The 22,977-nt window shown below is 38.7% G+C and overlaps 1 protein-coding gene across 1 annotated transcript in view; it reads right to left on the bottom strand.

Annotated features, from left to right (window-relative positions):
* Positions 1-22,977, bottom strand: part of lman1 (lectin, mannose-binding, 1) — a 54,606-nt gene that overhangs the window by 11,273 nt on the left and 20,356 nt on the right. The window contains exons 3-10 of the mRNA XM_010901862.4: positions 15,025-15,132; positions 14,627-14,688; positions 14,005-14,104; positions 12,598-12,721; positions 11,035-11,093; positions 10,604-10,736; positions 10,270-10,454; positions 2,761-2,831 (exon numbers count right to left, since the gene is read on the bottom strand). Of these exons, the coding sequence (XP_010900164.1) occupies positions 2,761-2,831; positions 10,270-10,454; positions 10,604-10,736; positions 11,035-11,093; positions 12,598-12,721; positions 14,005-14,104; positions 14,627-14,688; positions 15,025-15,132 (842 nt within the window). The remainder of the gene's footprint in view (positions 1-2,760; positions 2,832-10,269; positions 10,455-10,603; positions 10,737-11,034; positions 11,094-12,597; positions 12,722-14,004; positions 14,105-14,626; positions 14,689-15,024; positions 15,133-22,977) is intronic.

The following is a 22,977-nucleotide window of genomic DNA, read 5'->3' as shown; positions in this document are numbered from 1 at the left end:
TTTTAATAAAAGAGCACAATATCATGTTTGGAATTAAATTACATTTTTCTTATAAATTCTTAGCATCATAAAGCAATTTAAGATGAATACAAAGCCATAAAGACTTAAGACAAATGAAAGAAATTGAAAGCTTGTGTGACCCATGGGGGAATTGCAAAATCAAAAAAGCAATCAGAAGAAGCCCATGTTTTATATCTGTGCATGAAGGATGTATTTAAAGACTGATGTCTAATCCTCTGCTGACAAATAATGCGAAGACGTGGCCTTTTCTTGCAGCTAGACCTGTGCCATATGGCACACAGCAGACATGGCCGAGGGTCAGTTGAATAGTACAAGTATAAACAAAATCAAATTTGTTTCTCTAAATTAAGAAGCAAGAAAATCTCCCTTGAGAAAGTGAACATTTAATAAACCGTGCGTGTAATCTTTATCTCGGCCAAATGACCCATTTATGAAGAGAAAGCCCTTCTTAGATCAGCAGCTGTAATTTGCCAGAGACTAGGTCATATAATTGTAATTCAGTATAGACATTAAAACCTTAACAAAGGTCAGATTTACTTGAAAAATGTAAAACAGAGCAATCAGAATATCCCAAATTATTACCTTTCAGAGCCTGATGTATGTCTCTACTATGCTTGTATAATGTCAATGAGCTTATATTACAGAAACAATGCATTGAAAAGTGATAAATGTAGTGTTACTCTCTGATGACGCAATTCATTTCATGTTTATGCATAACTGCAATATTAATTAAAGGCCATATGTAAACTATTTGCATACATCTATTGTCAATCAGATTGTTACAGATGCGACCATCTCATATGTTTATCAGTAATAATCCTGTAGGCCCTGATTCAATCACGCAGTTGGCATAATAGTGTGGCATTTCATGTCATGTATAGGATTACATTATGTCAGAAAGCATATGACAAATAAAATAGTCCTAAAAAGGGAGTACACTGGCAGCTTGGTTTAAGGTGAAATATTGGGTAGAAATGCATGCAAATATAATACATAATTATTCTGATTAAATAGGCCAACTTTGAAGATTATTTCATAAAAGTTTTACAAGCTACATACTGTAGCAAATAATAACTTGTATAATTACATACATAGGTAAAAAATAATTGCAACCGTTAAATTCAACTATAAAAAAAAAAGTCTACAGTTGTTTGCATCCCAAAAACTGTCAACACTTAATGTTTGATAGAGTAAAAAATCTATTTGAATTTCATTACATTTTATATATATTTTATATACCAAAAGGATGTTTTGGGGAATGTGTCTGTTCTGTAATCTCTGCATAATTTTTTTAATATTCTGTTTGTATGGTCTGATCTGTTTCCTACTCCATTGTCCAAAGCACCTTAGATTATATATATCATATAATACTCAAGCACAAATATGTTATTGTTATTCATCCATGGAAAAGAAAAAAAACTGTTGATGTAAGATTTCAACAAAGAATGGAGATTGTCCTCTTTAATCAGGATTAACCAAGTACCACGATCAAACCTTAATTTGAATCCTCAACCTCTAACAAAAGACTAAAAGTATTTTCCTGAGATCACATGAAACTGCAGGTACCTAAACAATAGGCACATCAAGAAAACAAAACTCCCAAATCTAAGCTACTGCATTTTTAGTGTTCAGAAATGTCATTACAGGCCGTAGGCAACCATACGTCATGATATTTCCCCGCATATGTACACATACTTACATATGAACAGTCATTCAGATGTAAACACATTGACAGATGGACAGTCCGTTTTACGTACAGCAGTGGTTGACTAACAGTCTCCCCTGAAGTACTATAATGCTTCCAGTGTGTTTAAGGTTAGGATTAATGTTGAGGCTGTCCCAACTTCATGGTAAACCACTTATTGTGGTGATTTTAAAAGAATCGGATTTCCACAATGAACTCACCTAGCAGCGATTCAGGAACATAAAGAGCATTGCAGTTTACAAATTGTGGGAAGATCTAAATCTGCCAGGAATTCCTATTCCATTAACAGTAGGCTTTTTTATTCATATATTTTTTTCTGCATTTGTTAACATTTGTTAGCCAAAACACAGCACACATGATTGTCTTTGTGATTAAATTACTGTCTAGCCATGATTTCAAACACCTTTACAGAGCCTGAAGAATTTTGGATTTTTTTTTATATTGCTCATCCTGGTGTACAACGCTTTTAATACTTACTAGATGTAAATCCTGCCAATGGGTTTTGTAACATACATTAAGGGTCAATATGTAATCAAGGTAGTGTATATAGAGTACTTTTTAATAGAAACAAAAATGGTAGTTAGTTTAAATTTCAGTCACCATTTCCAGTGCAACAAAGTGTGAAAAGGTCCAAGGGGGTTACCACTACTTCAATCCAGTAAAGTATATGTATGCATTTTTAAACGAAAGAACTGCCAATCAGAATTTGCAGTTCATATTCTCATAGACAAAAGAGTGATAGTCAGTAAACACAAATATGGTTTATAGATGAGCTTCTGAGGAGATAAAGGTATCATAGTGAAGCCTACAGGAAGATAGAAGCTGGAGGAGCCAGACTATTGGGTCTAAACTGGGACACCTATAGCAGCAGACTATTGTAATGTGGGATTAAATACAAGATTTAATTAGGATTTCTTTATGGCCAGGACTGAAACAATAACTTGTTTTTGCATATTATCAAACCTTTATTTATACTGTGGGATAAATATAGTTAAGGATGAATAACAAAGAAAACAAAAGCTGTTGTCATTTACCTTAACTCATCAAGGTTCCTCAGCACCTCCTGTTGCGTTGCAACCACAGCACCGAGTTCTTGACTAGGAGCCTGAGGAAAAATCTTCATGTTTGAATGAGTGCAATTCAATTTTAACATGTATATGGTTAATCCCATACAGGCAATTATTTAAAAAAAATATTAATTGGAAGACATTCATATTTACTGTTAAAATGATTAATTGAAAAATGTCTCTGTGCAACTAAGGTTTTCAAAACAAAGTGATGACTTTGTAATGGGATTGTTTGTGTGCACGAGTAGGTGTTAATGCTGGTTCTCTCGGTTTGCGTTTTTTTTTAACAGATTAAAAAACTGTGGATAAGCTGTCAAGGAAAAATTTAAAATAAAATCAAAAGAATGCAATTCACTTATTGAAGTAAATGAAAATGCAGCTTTGTTTAAGTAAAAGCTGAAATAATTCATATCAGACCTTTTTACCTACAGTAAGTTGTAACCGGAAAATAAATTGTAATAAACAATACTTAAGTAAAACGGCAACTTTAAAGAGCTTTTAAAGAAATTTTGCAATTTCTTGCAGGAACTGGGCACTCCATGCAAATAAACATTACACGTACACTCACCTAAAGGATTATTAGGAACACCATACTAATACTGTGTTTGAACCCCTTTCGCCTTCAGAACTGCCTTAATTATACGTGGCATTGAATCAACAAGGTGCTGAAAGCATTCTTTAGAAATGTTGGCCCATATTGATAGGATAGCATCTTGCAGTTGATGGAGATTTGTGGGAAGCACATCCAGGGCACGAAGCTCCCGTTCCACCACATCCCAAAGATGCTCTATTGGGTTAAGATCTGGTGAGTGTGGGGGCCATTTCAGTACAGTGAACTCATTGTCATGTTCAAGAAACCAATTTGAAATGATTCAAGCTTTGTGACGTGGTGCATTATCCTGCTGGAAGTAGCCTTCAGAGGATGGGTACATGGTGGTCATAAAGGGATGGACATGGTCAGAAACAATGCTCAGGTAGGCCGTGGCATTTAAACAATGCCCAATTGGCACTAAGGGGCCTAATGTGTGCCAAGAAAACATCCCCCACACCATTACACCACCACCACCAGCCTGCACAGTGGTAACAAGGCATGATGGATCCATGTTCTCATTCAGTTTACGCCAAATTCTGACTCTACCATCTGAATGTCTCAACAGAAATCGAGACTCATCAGACCAGGCAACATTCTTCCAGTCTTCAACTGTCCAATTTTGGTGAGCTTGCGCAAATTGTGGCCTCTTTTTCCTATTTGTAGTGGAGATGAGTGGTACCCGGTGGGGTCTTCTGCTGTTGTAGCCCAACCGCCTCAAGGTTGTGCGTGTTGTGGCTTCACAAATGCTTTGCTGCATACCTCGGTTGTAACAAGTGGTTATTTCAGTCAAAGTTACTCTTCTATCAGCTTGAATCAGTTGGCCCATTCTCCTCTGAACTCTAGCATCAACAAGGCATTTTCGCCCACAGGACTGCCGCATACTGGATGTTTTTCCCTTTTCACACCATTCTTTGTAAACCCTAGAAATGGTTGTGCGTGAAAATCCCAGTAACTGAGCGGATTGTGAAATAGTCAGACCGGCCCGTCTGGCACCAACAACCATGCCACGCTCAAAATTGCTTAAATCACCTTTTTTTCCCCCATTCTGACATTCAGTTTGGAGTTCAGGAGATTGTCTTGACCAGGACCACACCCCTAAACGCATTGAAGCAACTGCCATGTGTTTGGTTGATTAGATAATTGCATTCATGACAACTTGAAGAGGTGTTCCTAATAATCCTTTAGGTGAGTGTATACTCCACAAGTCTGAGCTATGGGGTAGGGTGGTAAGACAGAAGCCATTTTTCACAAAAAATCATATCCAAGGCCATATACACTTTGCATGAAGACACATTCAACCTCCCAAAACCATGGGAGAAAATGAGTTAGTTTGTGGATGTGACATCCTCGAGGAGCTGTACTACCTGTGCAACCTGAATGAGCAGCAGGTACTGCCTAATGCTACCAGTAGTGACAAGGACACTAGCAAAATGCAAAACTGCATCCACAAATGCAAGTTAAAACTCTAACATGCAAAGAAGAAACCATATATAAACAAGATCCAGAACTGCCACTGCCTTCTCTGGGTCCAAGCTCATTTAAGATGGACTTAGGCAAAGTGGAAAACTGTCCTGTGGTCTGACGGATCAAAATATTAAATTATTCTTCGGAATCATGGACGCTGCATCATCCGGATTTAAAAGGAGAGGGATCATCCGGCTTGTTATCAGCACACAGTTAAAAAGTCAGTGGCCATGATAGTATGGGGGTGCATTAGTGCACATAGCATGGGTGACTTGCACATCTGTAAAGGCACCATTAATGCTGAACTATATATATATATATATATATATATATATATATATATATATGTGTGTGTGTGTGTGTGTGTGTGTGTGTATGTGTATGTGTATGTGTATATGTATATTATATATATGTTTTGGAGCAACATATGCGGCCATCCAGACAACGTCTTTTCAGGGAAGGCCTTGCTTATGTCAGCAAGATGATGCCAAACCATATTGTGCATGTATTACAACAGCATGGCTCTGTAGTAAGAGGGTCTGGGTGCTAAAATGGCCTGCCTGCAGCCCAGAGCTGTCACCAACATTTGGCGCATTATGAAATGAAAATTCTGACAAAGGAGACCCCGACAAAGGAGACCCCGAAATGAGACCCCGAACAGCTGAAATTCAATATCAAGCAACAATGTCACATTTAAAACAAAAGCAATTTGTCTCCCCAGTTCCCAAATGCTTATGGAGTATTGTTGAAAGAAGAGGTGATGCAACACAGTGGTAAACATGCCCCTGTCCCAACTTTTTTGAAATGTGTTGCTGGCATCAAATTCAAAATGGGCATGTGTTTTTCCAAAAACAATAACATTCTCAGTTTCAATATTTGATGTTGTCTTTGTACTATTTTCAATTAAATATAGGGATAAATGATTTGTACATCATTGCATTCTGTTTTTGTTAGCATTGTATGCAGTTTCCCAAATTTTTTAAACAGGGTTGTGTATGTTTTTATAAACTAATGAAACCACAGGAGCGCTACCACATAACAGGCGAGGAGTGGCTGCTATTCACATCCAACATCGGCTCAATGGCAGCTCCTATGAAAAAGAGTGAGCGTGCATATGGAGGAAGCAGTGTCAATTATCAACCAGTGGCACAGCAATAGAGGGTGCAGGCGGTGAAGATGCACCCGGGCCCATGCGTTGTTAAACAGGACCTTTTCAATAGCTTCAATAGCTGTTAAACAGGACCTTTTCATATAAGCTCGGTATGCATAGACCTTATAGTAACTTCAGTCATTTACATGACAGTTATTCTATTTTAATTGTCATTTTTGTCACTGCCATCAAGCTAACAAAAATATTAGTTGTTTCTGATTATAATGAATATATTTAATTCATAATTTTTATGGACAGAATTTCTAGGCGCAGCCAGGGGCCGGAGGGTGTCAGGTTTGGGGACCACACGATTTCGTCTTTGCTCTTTGCGGATGATGTTGTCGTGTTGACTCCTTCAAACCTGGACCTTCAGCATGCACTGGGACGGTTTGCAGCAGAGTGTGAAGCGGTGGGGATGAAAATCAGTACCTCCAAATCCGCCATGGTCCTCAGTCGGAAAAGGGTGGCTTGCCCACTTCAGGTTGGTGGAGAGTGCCTGCCTCAAGTGGAGGGGTTAAGTATCTAGGGGTCTTGTTCACAAGTGAGGGAAGGATGGAACGGGAGATTGACAGACGGATCGGTGCAGCTTCTGCAGTAATGCGGTCGATGTATTGGTCTGTCGTGGTGAAGAAAGAGCTGAGTCGCAAGGCGAAGCTCTCGATTTACCGGTCAATTTACGTTCCTACTCTCACCTACGGTCATGAGCTTTGGGTCATGACCGAAAGGACAAGATCCCGGATACAGGTGGCTGAAATGAGCTTTCTTCGCAGGGTGGCTGGGCGATCCCTTAGAGATAAGGTGAAAAGCTCTGTCACCTGGGAGGAGCTCAGAGTAGAGTATGTTTGGTATGTTTGAGTGAAATTAACTGTTTGGTTTTATTCTATAAACTACTGACAGCATTACTCCCACATTCTAAAAAAATAAATTGCCATTTAGAGTATTTATTTGTAGAAAATGTAGAAACTGGTCAAAATAACCCCAAAAATATGTATTGTTTTCCGACCTCAAATAATGCAAAGAAAACTAATTCATATTAATTTTCCAACAACAAAATACTAATATTTTAACTTAGGAAGAGTTCAGAAATCAATATTTGGTGGAATAATCCAAATTTTTTATCACAGCTTTCATGCGTCTTGGCATGCTCTCCACCAGTCTGTTACATTGCTTTTGGGTGACTTTGTGCAGCTCCTGGCACAAACATTCAAGTAGCTAGGTTTGTTTGATGGCATGTGACCATCAATCTTACTCTTGCTCAAATTCCAGAGGTTTTCAATGGGGTTCAGGAATGGAGATTAGGCTGGCCATGACAGGTCTTGTACTGGTGGTCTTCCATCCAAACCTTGATTGACCTGGCTGTGTGGAACCGAGCTTTGTCTTGCTGGAAAAAACAATTCTCAGAGTTGGCGAACATGGTCAGAGCAGAAGGAAGCAGGTGTTCTTCCAGGATAACCTTGTACTTTGCTTGACTCATGCGTCCTTCACAAAGACAAATCTGCCCGATTCCAGCCTTGCTGAAGCAAGATCCCCAGATCATCACCGATCCTCCACCAAATTTGGATGCGAGACACTGTGGCTTGCAGGCCTCTCCAGGTCTCAGTCTAACCATTAGATGATAAGGTGTTGGGCAAAACTGAACATTTTACTAATCAGAGAAGACGACCTTACACAATCCTTGTCCTAATCTTTTGCTAACTTCTTTGCTAAGTCTCTTCATTGCTTCTCATTGATGAAGGGCTTTCTAGCTTTGCACAACTTCAGCCCTGCCCCTAGGAGCCTGTTTCATCGTCCTCGCTGTGCACTTCACTCCAGCTGCTGTTTCCATTCTTTTCGTAGGTCACTTGATGTCATCCTACGGTTGTTGAGTGACATTTGAATGAGTTGACGGTCATCTCGGTCAGTGGACAGTCGTTTTCGCCCTCTGCCAGTCTGTAGCTTTGTTGTCCCAAATGTCTGTTGCTTGACCATGTTTTTATGAACCGCTGTCTTTGAGATTCTCAGGATGGAAGCAACCTGATGCTTACTGTATCCCTCTGCCAGTAAAGCCAGAATTTACTCAAACTTTTCTTTTCAACATGCTGAATAGTTACCTTTGAGGTACTACTTTCACTGTTTTTGTCATCCAGCTGATCCTATTGTAAGAGGATTGTGTTGTCCACAGCAGTGGTTTTTATACTTTTCCTCATTAAATTAGATTTGGTTCAGGTAATCACCTAATCAGTACCTCATTAAGTAAAATGAGGTGTGCCTCTGTTGGAATTTAACAGACACTGGAATGGAAGCCATACACGTAGAGATGCTGATTTAAGAAAAATTTGGAGTGGTCTCCTAATTTTTTTCATAGATATATATTTTAGACATACACACATCTATGAAAAAAATATAGATATATAGATAGAGATACACGCGCAAAAACAACATGGCTCATCACCCAAAAAACACAGTACATAATATCAAGCATCATGCTATGGGCTGCTTTTCTTTGTGTGTTTCCCTTCTTTTCGTGTGGTCTGAAAAGAGGACGTAATAAATACCTCAAAATAGAAATTATACTAAATGCACAGCCAAACCAACCAAGGAATGGCCTGCAAACAAGGAAGATGAATTTCCTGTAATTGCCTAGTCAAGAGCCGAACCAGTCAGATCAGGAACCCAACATCCAGGTGTGAAACTGTAGGTTGATTCATACCTATCCAAACAGACTTAATTCTGTAACCTAAGCTATAGGTGTTTTCATAAAGTATTTGTTATGAGGTGTGCACACTTAGGCAACTGAATCACTGACAGTTTTATTAGAATCTTTTCATGATCTTTTTCCCTGAAATACCATTTGATTACAAGATTAAACAGGGAAAACATTCTGACAAGCATAAACAAAAGCTGCTTTTTCAATAAGGGTGTGTAGATGTGACTTCAGACGGGCTACGCACATCAGCAAACAAAAGGTAGGAGGGGTGCTCAACAACAGTGACAAAAAAACAAAAAATTTACAAATATATTTGCCATGGAAAATTACCAAAAGGCCTAGTACAGGGCAAGGAGTAGTTGGACCATTCAACAAAAAAGGCAGGAATCATTGTGTCGATCTTTTAATCCGCAATATAAACAAAAGTGACTGACGTTCCGACACACAGCTGGCGTCTTCCTAAGAGTCATGTGGCCATTGTATATGGACGGCTATTTAGCCTAGTAGCCTACTGAGTCAACGCATTCAATCAAAGTATACGTATATAACCACACACATTATCTATATAAACATTGATCCCAATACATATCACTACAGACAAAAAACACACAAGAAACACACAAAAACCTTCAACTCACACAGTTAACCCAAAAATTGACACATTCAGTCTCCCTGAGTTCACAGTATCTAAAGAGTATTTCCAAAATGCCTCCCTCTTTTTCAATTTGCGTACAATGTCACCTCCCCTTTTTGAGATACGGATGTTCTATAACCACAAATTGCAGAAAGGAAGAAGATCCATGTTTGGCTTCCATGCAGTGAAAGTGCTTTTCGACTGAATACAGTCCATGTGCCCGGCTACGTCAAAGCAAGTATACTCAAGCACTGGGCAATCCTCAAAAGTGATCCTCATTTGAGAGATTTCACTTATATGGCCCCTCGCATTTGATTTCGACGTCCACGTAATTTAGCATGCAGCCACCCAAGAAAATGTAATCTTGGTTTCTGGGTCCACCTAAAGGTAATTATAAACGTGGACATTGCGCGCATTGCGACAATACAACTAACACCAAAGTTTTCTACTATCCAAGCACAGGAAAATAATTACTTTTGGGTAAACTGTGAGTTTTATGTTTTTGTGTGTTTTTTGTCTGTAGTGATATGCATTGGTATCAATGCTTATATAGATAATGTGTGTGGTTATATATGTATACTTTGATTCTATGTGTTGACTCATTAGGCCACTAAGCTATAAATAGCAGTCCATGGCCACATGACTCATGCCGACCACTTAGATTTTATAGATATATAGACTGAATGTGTAAATTTTTGGGTTAACTGTGTGAGTTGAAGGTTTTTGTGTGTTTCTTGTGTGTTTTTTGTCTGTAGTGATATATATTGGGATCAATGCTTATATAGATAATTTTTGTTTCTATTATGATTTAAAAGATCGACACAGACTGATTCCTAGCTTTTTTGTTGACTGCTCTATTTCTACTGATTTAATTATTTCCATAAACCCTGGTCTAATTGTATGTGCATGTCTGTATTTTCTTGTGTGGCAAGACTTCTGATCCATCTCACCTGCCCCCCCGACTCCCCTTGGCGCTTGGAGACCTCGTCTGTAACCACAGAGACATAGCGGCGCTGTTCGTCCAGGATCATGGCCAGCTGACGGTGAAGCTGCTTGATTTCCAGATGGATTCGGTTCTGACCCTCAAACACTTGACGGAGCTCCCTGTCATTTACACTCTCGTACATGTCCTCAACTACACAAGACACACATCAGTCGGAAGGTTAGCATTTATAGTTAACAATACCACTGAAGCATAAAAAAAAGTATGTATTTTATCAAATTCAAGTGTGGCAAAAACTATAAAATATTTGTATAAAGCAGATATTCTTGAGAGAAACTAACTGGGTTCTCCCTGGACGTCTGGATGTTCTTTCTGATAGTCCTCTTTCTTTTTGTCCAGCTCCTGCTGAAAGTTCTGAAATTCCTCCTGGTACTTGTCCTTCTCCTCCTTGGGCATCTCTGCTTCAGGTGGGGGCTTCAATGGGACAGACAAAACAACCACTCAACCCACATTGAAGAGACTGAGGCCCCTTACTTACATCACACTCTCTCATACATCTATTGAAGAAATACCCACACGATTCACGATTGGACTCAGATGTTCATCCAATTAAAATATTACTGAAGAGCAATTAGAACCTGGAAGTGCTGTAGTATAACACATATAGTTACTAGTTGTACAACTACATAAATCAATTAAACAAAGCAGATAATTAATACTGAGGTAAACTAGGTAGTCGTCTTTGGTGGTATAACTAGGCACATTTAGTTACCAGTTCTTGGCCAGGTTCTGTAAGTCTGAATGTCAAGAAGGACAGAACATCATGGTCGTCTGCAAGATATAAGTTAGAGAAACACATTCATAAGAATTAAATAAATATATAAAAAATGTATGTATCATGATACAACCTGACAACAATAAAACAATAAAAATACCATTACATGTTTTGGAAGAGAAACACATCTGAAGAAATTACAAAGTGGTCATGCAGTAAAAAAAGATATCTAACCCACGAATCTCTATTATGATGTAAATTACATCTTATAAACATTGTTTATTTAGCTTGTTTATTAAGTTTACCTCCACAACAAATAGTATCTATGAACTGAATGACTTTTGCCACTGGCTGTTTTAACAGTTCATTAGCCATTTGTGAATGACATTGATACGATAACTACTGTATCAATATAGATCACGATAACAGACTTTTTCATCCAGTGAAAAGACGAGAGAATCGTGTAGTCAGCGAAGTGTTTGACTATCCTTAAGACATCATTCGAAAATCCACCAGAAATAGCCGCAATATAACAGTAAACTAGTGATGGCTGTTCTTCTAGCAGCAGGATATTATGCTAACTCTGATTTTCTTTTTCTAAATAAAAGCCTAAATAAGGCAATATATTTAAAAATCTAGTCTGTCATTTTATGTTTAATGTCCGTTCCAATGTTGTTCTTGTCTGTTGTTTTTGTACATACTAGATTGTTAACTATATGGCCTTATACATTTAAATTATGGCTTTCATTGTGATAATGAAAATCTGAGTGCTGCCAGCATAATATCCTGCTACTAAAATAACGCTAATGAAGCCTCGCTTGGCCATCACCACAGTAAACAGTTTCATTTTAGGCTTCCCGTACAGAAGGTTGTAGCCAGCGATGTTTGTCTATTCTGAACAAATCCTTTTTTACCACTGGCCGTTTACTTGCTAATTATTCATTCGTGAATGACATTGAGTACCTATCAATAATTGACAATAACTGACTTTAGTCAGGTGAAAAGACGAGAGAATGGTGTAGGCAGTGAAGTGTTTGCCTATCCTGAACAAATCGTAATATCCACCAGAACAGTTTTATTTTAGGCTTCCTATTACGTAGCTACATAAGGTTACAGCCAGCAAAGTTTTTGTCTGTCCTGAACCTTTTTTTTTAAAGACAACAAAGGCCCCAAAAAACATCCAAATACATCCCTTTAGAAACTGAATGTTTCATATCCACAATGTTATTTTTTTTCACAGCGACTCCAGCAAATATTTAACCATAGGCTTCAAAGAAAATGGGACAGCAGGGGAAACAGTTCAAGTCACACTAAATAAAATAAAGGTGCAAATAAAATGGAGAGTTACACAACTTCTTGGGTTCTTTTGGGGGTATTTGGGGAACTTAATGTTATTTGTTTGAGCCCTTGCACAGCACGATGAGGAAGTAAATTGCTCGTTGGGGAACATGTCTCACCAAGTAACTGAATCACAAAAAGAAGTGTCTGGACACTTCTATATCATGCCAAGAACATAAAAATATTGAAAATCTTAAAGTAAACTGCAACCAAGTTAACCACCTGCAAGGCCTCCGGTGGCAGCTGAGATGCCGAAGTAGCCCTCTTTAGGAATGACCATATTGTCCACCTTGGTGCAGAACTCGTAGTCATCCCTGTCTGGTGTGAAACCATTGTTGATCAGCACCTGAGAGGACAAACAAGGGTAATGGCCCAAAATAAATTACCAATATGAAGAAGAAACCAGGCAAGACTAGCTCAGGCGGCCCGCAATAAAAAGTGTTGAACTTTGTTGCCCACGTGAAAGGCTGTGTCTTTAACCACTACGCCACCAACCTATACATTTGCCGGGTGTCGGTATAGTCTCTAGACATTATATAATCGTGTCACGCATTAACATCTGTTATGCATGCAGGTACCCTGTGTGTGCGCGTTTTAGTTTTTACCCTCCTGCCGTTTCCCCAGGTGACACATGGTTTGTAACAACATTGCGCAAAGTTTGAATATTTTGTTAGACACCATTAACCATTGTGTTAAACTGAGTTTGTTTCTTATTACATTTTCCTCCACCACAAATAGCATCTATGAAACGTATGGCTTTTGCTACTGGCTGTTTTAACAGCTTATTAGCCATTTGTGAATGACATTGATACAATAATCACTGTATCAATATAGGTGATGATAAACTTTTTCATCAAATGAAAATATGAGAATCGTGTAGTCAGCAAAGTTTTTGTCTATCCTGAACAAATCCTAAGACATAATTCAAAAATCCACCAGAAATAGTCTCAATATAACAGTAAACAGTTGAATTTTAGGCTTCCCATAACGTAGCTTCTGAAGGTTGTAGCCAGCGAACTTTTTGTATATCCTAAACAAATCCTCTTTTGTCCCTGGGCTAATTAGCCATTCGTGAACGACATCGATATAGTATCTATCAATATAGGTGACGATAACTGCATTTTTTGTCAAGTGTAAAGAAGAGAGAATCGCATACCCAGCGAAGAGTTTGTCTATCCTGAACAAATCGTAATATCCACCAGAACTGTTTTATTTTAGGCTTCCTATTACGTAGCTACTGAAGGTTGTAGCTAGCAAAGCTTTGGTCTGTCCTGAGCAAATCCTGAAGCATAATATGTTTTGACAGTGACAGGAGGCAATCGCAGGACCTGTTGTTCTGTAGTCCGCATCTCTAGCCAGTATGCTATTTAACAAGGGGTAGTCAGTCAGTCAGTCAGGCACTCACTCACTCACTCAGTCAGTCAGTCAGTCAGTCACAGTAAGAGATATTCGCTCTTCTAGGCCGGCTCCGTGGTCCGGCAAAAAAGGTATAGTTGGGCTATTTTGTCAATTTAATGCAAACTTTGGGATGTACTTGAGGAATGAACAGTTCAGTACCTACACTGAGGTGAAAAAAAACAGTGATGAGTATAAGGGAGAGTTTATGGGTGAGAGGTTGCATTTTCCTACCATTAGGGTCTTCTTGTAGTATGTTATTTTGGCGCGGACAGGATAGGGTTTGTTACGGAAGTCTCTTAAGCATGTTCCCAGGGCCTGAGTTGTGCCGTCGCTGCAAGAGAAAATCCTGTTTAAAAACTAAAACTCTAACACTATTAAGCCTATTGGTGGTAGTAATAGTGCATGAATTACAACCAAATACATTTCTTTGTGAGAATTGATAAACAAAAAATATTTTCAGTTTGAGCTCACAGAGAACCACCCTACAGCAAAACTAGATACAAGTGGTGAGAATATAAACACTACATTTATGGTCACACAAACATATTTAATGAAAATCTTGAGAGATTTGAGAAATGAAGGAAAACATACCAAATTCAATTTATTCCTATTATTGTAAACACTCCTGGCATGTTCAGTAGTGACGAAAGAACAAACTGAGAATTCAAATACATAGGCCTGGATGAACCAGCACAGAAAAGTGATTTAAAGCTTTCAATGCCCAAGGAGATTAGGAAGAGATAGAGAATTATAATCTCCAACCACAAAATATATAATCATATTTCCTAATCTTCTTTAAAGTGTTTAAATTTTCAGTTGGTGATGTCAGTGAGGAGAGGAAATGTTGACTTACTTCGGGTGATCATAAACAAGGTTGCCATTGTTTCCTACCACCATCACAGCAGGGTTATTTTTCTAAAACCAACAGTAAAACAGAAACAACATTAATGTGTGATGTAGCTAATTTATGTTTCCAGGGTAATTCAGGTTTCTTTCATCCAATCTCAGTATACCACAGTCATATATAAGTCTAAGACTTGAAAATAAGTAAAATATTTGATAACAAATAACAATATTTATACCATGTTACTAAATTTGTTCCTAGAATGTGCATGGTAGTATTTGAATAAAGGCATTTCTAAGTGCAAAAAGGAAAAACTATTTCCTTTTTGCTTTATGTTGAAACAAATAAATGAATAGATTTATTATGAAATTATTGTAATTGTTTAATGAATATATAATTTCTCCAACCTTCCCGTCATTGTCAAAGGAATCAAAGAAGATGCCGATGCCGTTCCATTTGTCAGCAGCTCCATAGACAGGACCATCCAGGCCTTGTGCAGTGGTGAACCATATCGCCTGTTAGGGTGGTTATGGAGTCAATTATGTTAAAACAGCAAAAGGACATTCAGAGACAAACATAAACATAGGGACATACATTATACCGGACAATCAAAGCATTTTGAATTAGTGAACAATCCAACTGGCGGAGTGAGACAGAGGTATGGGACATTGTTCATACATAGCGGCATACATCAGGACTGACTGACAAAGTCTTATCCTTTTTAAGTGGACATACAATATATAATATTATTAACAGATTGGTTTGAAATAGCGGATTGACTGAAAGCCTTGGTATATGAGAACATATACCATGGGTATAACATCACACAACGCAAGCAGGGAGTGGTGGTATTATGTGTGGTTCATTGGCCAGATATGACACCCTCTTATGGCTTAGTACATGGCCCCCAACCTTTTTCAGTTACTGTACCCCACAAAAGATTTTGCATTGCTTAGAGTACCCCTGAAGTACCCCCTCATGTTAATTTCACTAGTAAGTCATGAGTGTTTTCAAGTGCCCTCTGTGGAGAGGCCAAGTACCCCCAGAGGTTCTAATACCCCTGGTTGGGAACAAACCGCCTTAGTAGTAGTTAAAATAGGATGGCCACTTTGGATGATTGGTTGAAAGGTAGACAGGGCTTCCGGTTTGGGGGCGGGACTTCCGGTTCGGTAGATGGGACGTCCTGTGTGATGTATGCTGGGGTGGGACTTCCCGTGTGACGTATGCTCAGTGGTGGTACATCCTGTGTGACGCATGTTAGGGGTTGTAACTTTCTGTTTGACCTATGCATGTCCGGGGAATTAAATATGGTATGGGGGTGTGTGGTCTGTAATTTATGGTAGCTTTGATGTTTAACATTCCCGAACCCAGGCACCCTTTTGTTAAATTCCCCATACATTTGATGTTGCGATAAGTAACGATAAATGTGATGTTTTACAACAGGGCGCCAGTGTTTGGGGATGTTAAATTCCCCAGACATTCAATGTTAAAACTACTAGCAAGATGTTTGGTGTTTAACAAAAGGGTGCCAGGGTTCGGGGTGTTAAATCCCACAGGCAAATTATGTTACGATAATCTGTTGCACACACTTAGATCTTCCATCATTGACCTTTCATGGTTTGCAATGCTTGTGTAACATGGAGTTGTGTCATTTTAACAAGTATAGAATTTCATGTGTGAGATCATTTACTAAATCTTGCTTTTTTGTGTAAGATATAAAGAAGGGGTCGGGACTTGCGATTGAGAGTTTCGGCAAATGTTTTATTTTAACATTGTAATGGTCCACAAAATAGAAAAATAATCCTTAGTTCATTCAGTTTAATTAACATTGCGCATTTTACACTAGGTTTGTGATCCAATATAGAACTCCTTAATACATTGTGTGGAAAACGTTGGTATTTAGATGTAACAAACTAAACCTGGGTTGAGTAGACATTATGGCTAGGTTGAATGGTTGGGTTAAAGATCGTGTTAAAAATGATGGTACACGTACGTATGAGCAATGATGCTTTGTGAAATCAAAATGGGTATTTTAAGTCAGCATTAAACCTTTGTTGAATTATATGGAACAAAATCACCCAGAAGGTAAGAGGTGTTATTTCAGGTAAACAAAACTTTTGTAAGTGCGTCTTCTCAAATTATACGCGCAATAACGTGAGCTTTTGTTTTCTACAAATTGGTAGAATTGTTTAACAGGCAACGATACTTATGAACTTTGTGTGTAATGCGAAACTTCCGTGTATGGACACGTGAATTCCGATTTTTGTATGGTGTATTATGGGCTTGGGTGTGTTAAATGTTGTTTACAAAGTGTATTGTTGTTGACAATATTAAGATAAATGTTGGCTAGTGTATGTAACCGTATGAGTTTGTCATTAATAAATCAAATGAAATGACCTGATGTCGTGGCAAAGACGTGTTAACAAAGGAGAACAGCGTTTCTACTGGACCGGAAATATCAATCAGTGTAATTGGGTGTCAAACGTAAACAACTACCTGAGCTAAAAGTATAGCTTTATCCATATCTAAATGTTATTTAATGTTAACGATATAGTTCTAAACTGATGAACGGTGACATGTAACCAATGACAAAGTTAAGATGCGTAATCTTTTGGAGGCATACCGGTTGTGTTGTCTTTATTAAATCCGTGGTTGCCAAAAAAGACATCTGCCATTTTGAGCGAGGAGTAGGTCGTTTACATAGTAAGTACAAGTTATTTTATTTAAGTTGTGTTGCAATTATAAAATCTAACAAACGGCACATTTGAGAACTTTTTAAGAATGTATAAAACAATTACATAATGAAAATGGAGCAATCCAAATGTTAAGCTTTTATCTGTCTTTCATATTCTCTGTTTTTTATATCTCTGGTTTAGTTTTGAGTGGAAATGAACACAGCCTTATTTGGAAAACACCTTTTTGGATATTGAGACCTTGGTAAGTAGTCTTAACATTATTAATCATCCGCTTTACATACCTGTATACGCTTGGTCTTCTGCTAAACCTTATTGTTTTTATAGAATGTTATTTACATGTAAAGCTAGAGATAATACTAACTACAGAACAGACACTGAACAACCATTAATCTCTACACATATCCAACAGACCAAACCAATCACGAAAAGAGCCCCTCATATTTGTCACCAGGAGTCCCCCGATCAAGAGGAGCAAAACCATGAAACTGTTAATCTCAAACAACACTTGAACAAGCCAATACATTGTTGCAGAGCAATACAGGACATTAATCCACAGATGCAAAGGTTTGTTAACCAAGATTTTGTAGCACACATTTTTTAGACTATATAATTGACTCCCCTACAACTCAATGAGGCAAACTCATTACAACATCCCGGCAGATTTTTGAAAAATACAGATCTTAATAGAGTAATACAAAAGTGATCAATTTGACAATTTAGAATTATGACAGTCTGTGAATTTCCAAAATATTGGTGAATTTGATGATTTTGGTGGCGCGTCTATGCATGCGTTATGGAAGGTTGAATATTTTGATTGTTAGAGCTTCAGATTTTGTACAAGGACCAAGCTGACCGTCTGCAGAGAACTGTTTGGTGAATTCTCTGATACTCTTCGGTAGGATGTGACTATGAGAGGTGATGAATATATTGAACACGTTTGGCAGGTTACTCAAAAAAGTGTTATGCAGAGTAATGCTGAGCTTTTGGTCGATGAATCACTAGAGCTAGTGGTGCAAATGGTCAACAACCGTGAGGGAGGAGATGTGCGACGTAAGGTTCAAACACTGCTGAAAGATCAGATTATCACAAAAAAGAAGGCCTTTAGATGTGGCTGTGAATAATGATTCTACATGCTTTTCAGTTTGTTTGATGGGTATGTTGAACCCACAGTACACATATGATGTGGCCGTGGCTAGTGGTTGTAAATTACATATGGGTGCGTGAGATGTTTGTCTGGAATTCACAGATATCTCTCGGTTTGAACAAATGACCGGGTCTAAAATAGTTGTTTTTCCACCGAACCCACGATGCTGGCTTTACCAAGTTTCAAAACAGTGAAGACCAACAACCATCCTAGAACCGTCTTTATGTACTTACACAACAACCATTTCTATGGCATTATGAAACTTGAAGGGTTTCTGGGGGTGTCATATGTCTGTGATTGGTGTTATACAGGTTTTAACACCTCACAGTGATCATGGTTGTAAACATATCTGTAGCGTATGTCTTTATACAGATTGCCATAATAAGCCTTTGAACACAAAGCAGTGTCCAGTCTTTTATTCTGACTTTCGTTATCGCCATCATAAAGTCTTGAAGTTCCACAAAGGTGCAGGTCGTTGGGTTAGTAGGTGTGACCATAAGAAATACTGTCGATTGTGGTTATCAATACAACGTTAGTATTACCAACTATAAACTGCACAAGTGCACGGCTAACATGTGTCCCAATTGAAACGTGGATCTGACGGTTGAAATTAATCATGAATGTTAAATAAAACCGTCCAAACGAGGAACCCAGTGAGCGCTACATATTTTATGATTTTGAGACTGCCAATCCTGTGGATGCTCTATGCACGGCAAATTTTGTGTGTGCAAGAAGCTTTGATAACGAGACATGGTGTTTGGCTGGAGATAGTTGTGTTGCTGCTTTTTTCCAAAAGTTTAGCCAACCGAAATATACTGACCACACCTTTACAGCTCGAAAGGTTTTGATGGTTACATCTTGATGCAACACCTTATTAACAATGGTATTGGCACAACACATTGCTAATGGTAGCAAGCTCTTGATTTTAACAGACAGCACGTTCAATCAGAGATACATTGATAGTCATTGCTTCCTACCGATGAAGCTGGAGGCCTTGCCACGTGCTATGGGTTTAAAGGATTCGAAAAAAGGCTCCTTTCAAGGAGAATAAGAATAACATCAAGGTGGATAAGAACTATGTTGGCTCCCATTCAGAACCATATTACTACGGTGTGAATACCATGATGGCTAAAGAAAAATAGTTTTTGCAATGGTAAGAAACAGTTTCCATAGACACCTTTGTCATGAAGGATGAAATAAAGGCTTACTGCGAATGATGTGGTCATCTTGTATGCCTTACAGACTCGAGTTCCAGGAGTGTGGTGGTGTTGACCCATTCCGGTCAATTACGATTGCTTCAGCTTGCATGAAAGTCTTTTGCAACGGATTCCTCACCAAGGAAACAATTGCATTGGTCCCTTTAGAAATCTACAATCATTGTCAAGAGACATTCTCAAACAGCTCAATCGAATGGCTTGAAGATCTGGCCTCTAATAAGAATATATCGATATAGCATGCCCTGAATAGGGGTGAAATGAAAATTGGGGCATATTATGTTGATGGATACGCTGAACGTGATGGTGTGTGCACAGCCCCCAATTTCTAGGCTGTTGTTCAAGAAACCAATTTGAAATTATTCGAGCTTTGTGACATGGTGCATTATCCTGCTGGAAGTAGCCATCAGAGGATGGTGGTCATAAAGAGATGTTTCCAGCACGGCCACCCATTGTGTCATTGTTCAACAAACACCAACCCAGTGACAAAGATTCAATACGGGCTGATGCACTAGCAATGGCTGGCAAAGCTTGAAGCTTTAAAATAATGTACATGTTCAGTACATATGGGAGTGTTAGTGGAACCAGCTTAATCACACATCCGCAGATGTCCAAGATTTCTTGAAGACCTCCAGAGGTCTTCAGAGTGCCTTGACACATGGGATGCTCTTTTCAGAGGTCATACCAATGCAATTCATACCATTGCAATTCAATAAACCTCAAAGGGGAGACTATTCAGTATAACAATGTCTGTAGTCTTTACCTATTCTGCAACAAGAAAGAGAGACTTATCGGATTGGGCACCCAAAACATAATCATTCAAGATTTCAAACCACTAGACACCTACTTTGGTATTTTTAGGGCTACCATGTGTCCACCGAAAGGCCTTTATCACCCCGTTTTACCGCACAGGGTTGGTGGTAAGCTGTTCTTTCCCTTGTTGTAGATTTTGTGAGTCTGAGAACCAGGTGACTGATTGCTCACATACTGATTCAGAAAGCTTTAACTGGTACCTGGGTTTCTTTTGGGCTGGTTAAGGCTTGGATTTCACCAGGACATCAGATTAGCTTTTTGCAGATTACATGAGAACATTCGTGAAGGGCAAGCAGGAAGCTAGTGGCTTCCTGTCATCAGTGGTTGACGACGATGGCCACTGGGGTGTGCAGCTTGATAAGGAAAATGTTGTAAACAGTGCAAGGCGATCTTGGACCTCAGCATAAACACCCAATAAGGCGTGGACTTAGTCTTCAATCGTGTTAATGTGAATGTATAATGCATGCAGGTTCTCATTGCTTTGGAGTTTATCATCTCAAATGCACGTTCGGTTGCAATCTAAATAAAAATAAAATTGTGTCTGTCTGCTACACATGAGAAATGAGTGCACAATAAGATCCCTGGTCATTTAAATTATCCACCCAGCTTTTGTATCACACCTCTAAATACAAGTCAAACAATACGGTTTGGAGACCAATCACGTGCTGAAATTAGTTAAAATTAAATCAGGAGCTCCAAGGAAATGTTGGAGTATTTAACTTGTACCAAATTTAGAAATGCTTCAGACGGCAATATCTGGGTAATGACAGTTGTCAGAGTTGGTAGCCTTTTTAATTTCACGTTAGCGTAAAACAAAATAATTTTTTACGCAAACAATGAATCGTTGGTGACAGGAGTAGAAGGCACATACTGTATATTGTGTGTGTGATTGATATTGGCTGCTGGAATAGTTTAAATGTTTGCATGTTCAGCCTAAGGTAAAAGCCTAGAGATTTACTATTAACAACAAAAATACAATGCAGGTTTTCCTACTTACAAAGCACATAGAGGTCTAATTTTTATCATAGGTACACTTCAACTGTGAGAGACGGAATCTAAAACAAAAATCATTTTTAAATAATTAATTAGCATTTTATTGCATGACATAAGTATTTGATCACCTACCAACCAGTAAGAATTCCAGCTCTCACAGACGGTTCGTTTTTCTTTAAGAAGCCCTCCTGTTCTCCACTCATTACCTGTATTAACTGCACCTGTTTGAACTCGTTACCTGTATAAAAGACACCTGTCCACACACTCAATCAAACCTGAAGGATCAGGAGGTCTGTATGGAGGAATGGGCCAAAATGCCTGCTGCAGTGTGCACAAACATGGTCAAAAACTACAGGAAACGTAAGATCTCTGTAATTGCAAACAAAGGTTTCTGTACCAAATATTAGGTTTAATATATGCTTTTCTGATGGTTTAAATACTTATGTCATGCAATAAAATGCAAGTGAATAACTTAAAAATCATACAATCTGATTTTCTGGATTTTTATTTTACATTCCATCACTCACGGTTGAAGAGTACCTAGGATAGAAATGACAGACATCTACATGCTTTGTAAGTGGGAAAACCTGCAAAATCGGCAGTGTATCAAATACTTGTTCTCCCCACTGTATGTAATTATACACTCAACTAAAGGATTATAAGGAACACCATACTAATACTGTGTTTGACCCCCTTTCGCCTACAGAACTGCCTTAATTCCATGTGGCATTGAATCAACAAGGTGCTGAATGCATTCTTTAGAAATGTTGGCCCATATTGATAGGATAGCATCTTGCAGTTGATGGAGATTTGTGGGATGCACATACAGGGCACGAAGCTCCCGTTCTACAACATCCCAATGATGATCTATTGGGTTGAGATCTGGTGACTGTGGGGGCCATTTTAGTACAGTGAACTCATTGTCATGTTCAAAAAACCAATTTGAAATGATTCAAGCTTTGGGACATGGTGCATTATCCTGCTGGAAGTAGCCATCAGAGGATGGGTACGTGGTGGTCATGAAGGGATGGACATGGTCAGAAACAATGCTCAGGTAGGCCGTGGCATTTAAACGATGCCCAACTGGCACTAAGGGGCCTAAAGTCTCCCAAGAAAACATCCCCCACACCATTACACCACCACCACCAGCCTGCACAGTGGTAACAAGGCATGATGGATCCATGTTCTCATTCTGTTTACGCCAAATACTGACTCTACCATCTGAATGTCTCAACAGAATTTGAGACTCATCAGACCAGGCAACAGTCTTCCAATCCAAAGTCGTCCAATTTTGGTGAGCTTGTGCAAATTGTGGCCTCTTTTGCCTATTTTTAGTGGAGATGAGAGGTACCCGGTGGGGTCTTTTGCTGCTGTAGCCCATCCGCCTCAAGATTGTGCGCGTTGTGGCTTCACAAATGCTTTGCTGCATACCTCTGTTGTAACGAGTGGTTATTTCAGTCAAAGTTACTCTTTTATCAGCTTGAATCAGTCGGCCCATTC

The sequence above is a fragment of the Esox lucius genome, chromosome 14, assembly GCF_011004845.1.
Source record: "Esox lucius isolate fEsoLuc1 chromosome 14, fEsoLuc1.pri, whole genome shotgun sequence".
NCBI lineage: Eukaryota > Metazoa > Chordata > Actinopteri > Esociformes > Esocidae > Esox > Esox lucius.
This window is presented reverse-complemented; position numbering and strand designations above follow the sequence as displayed.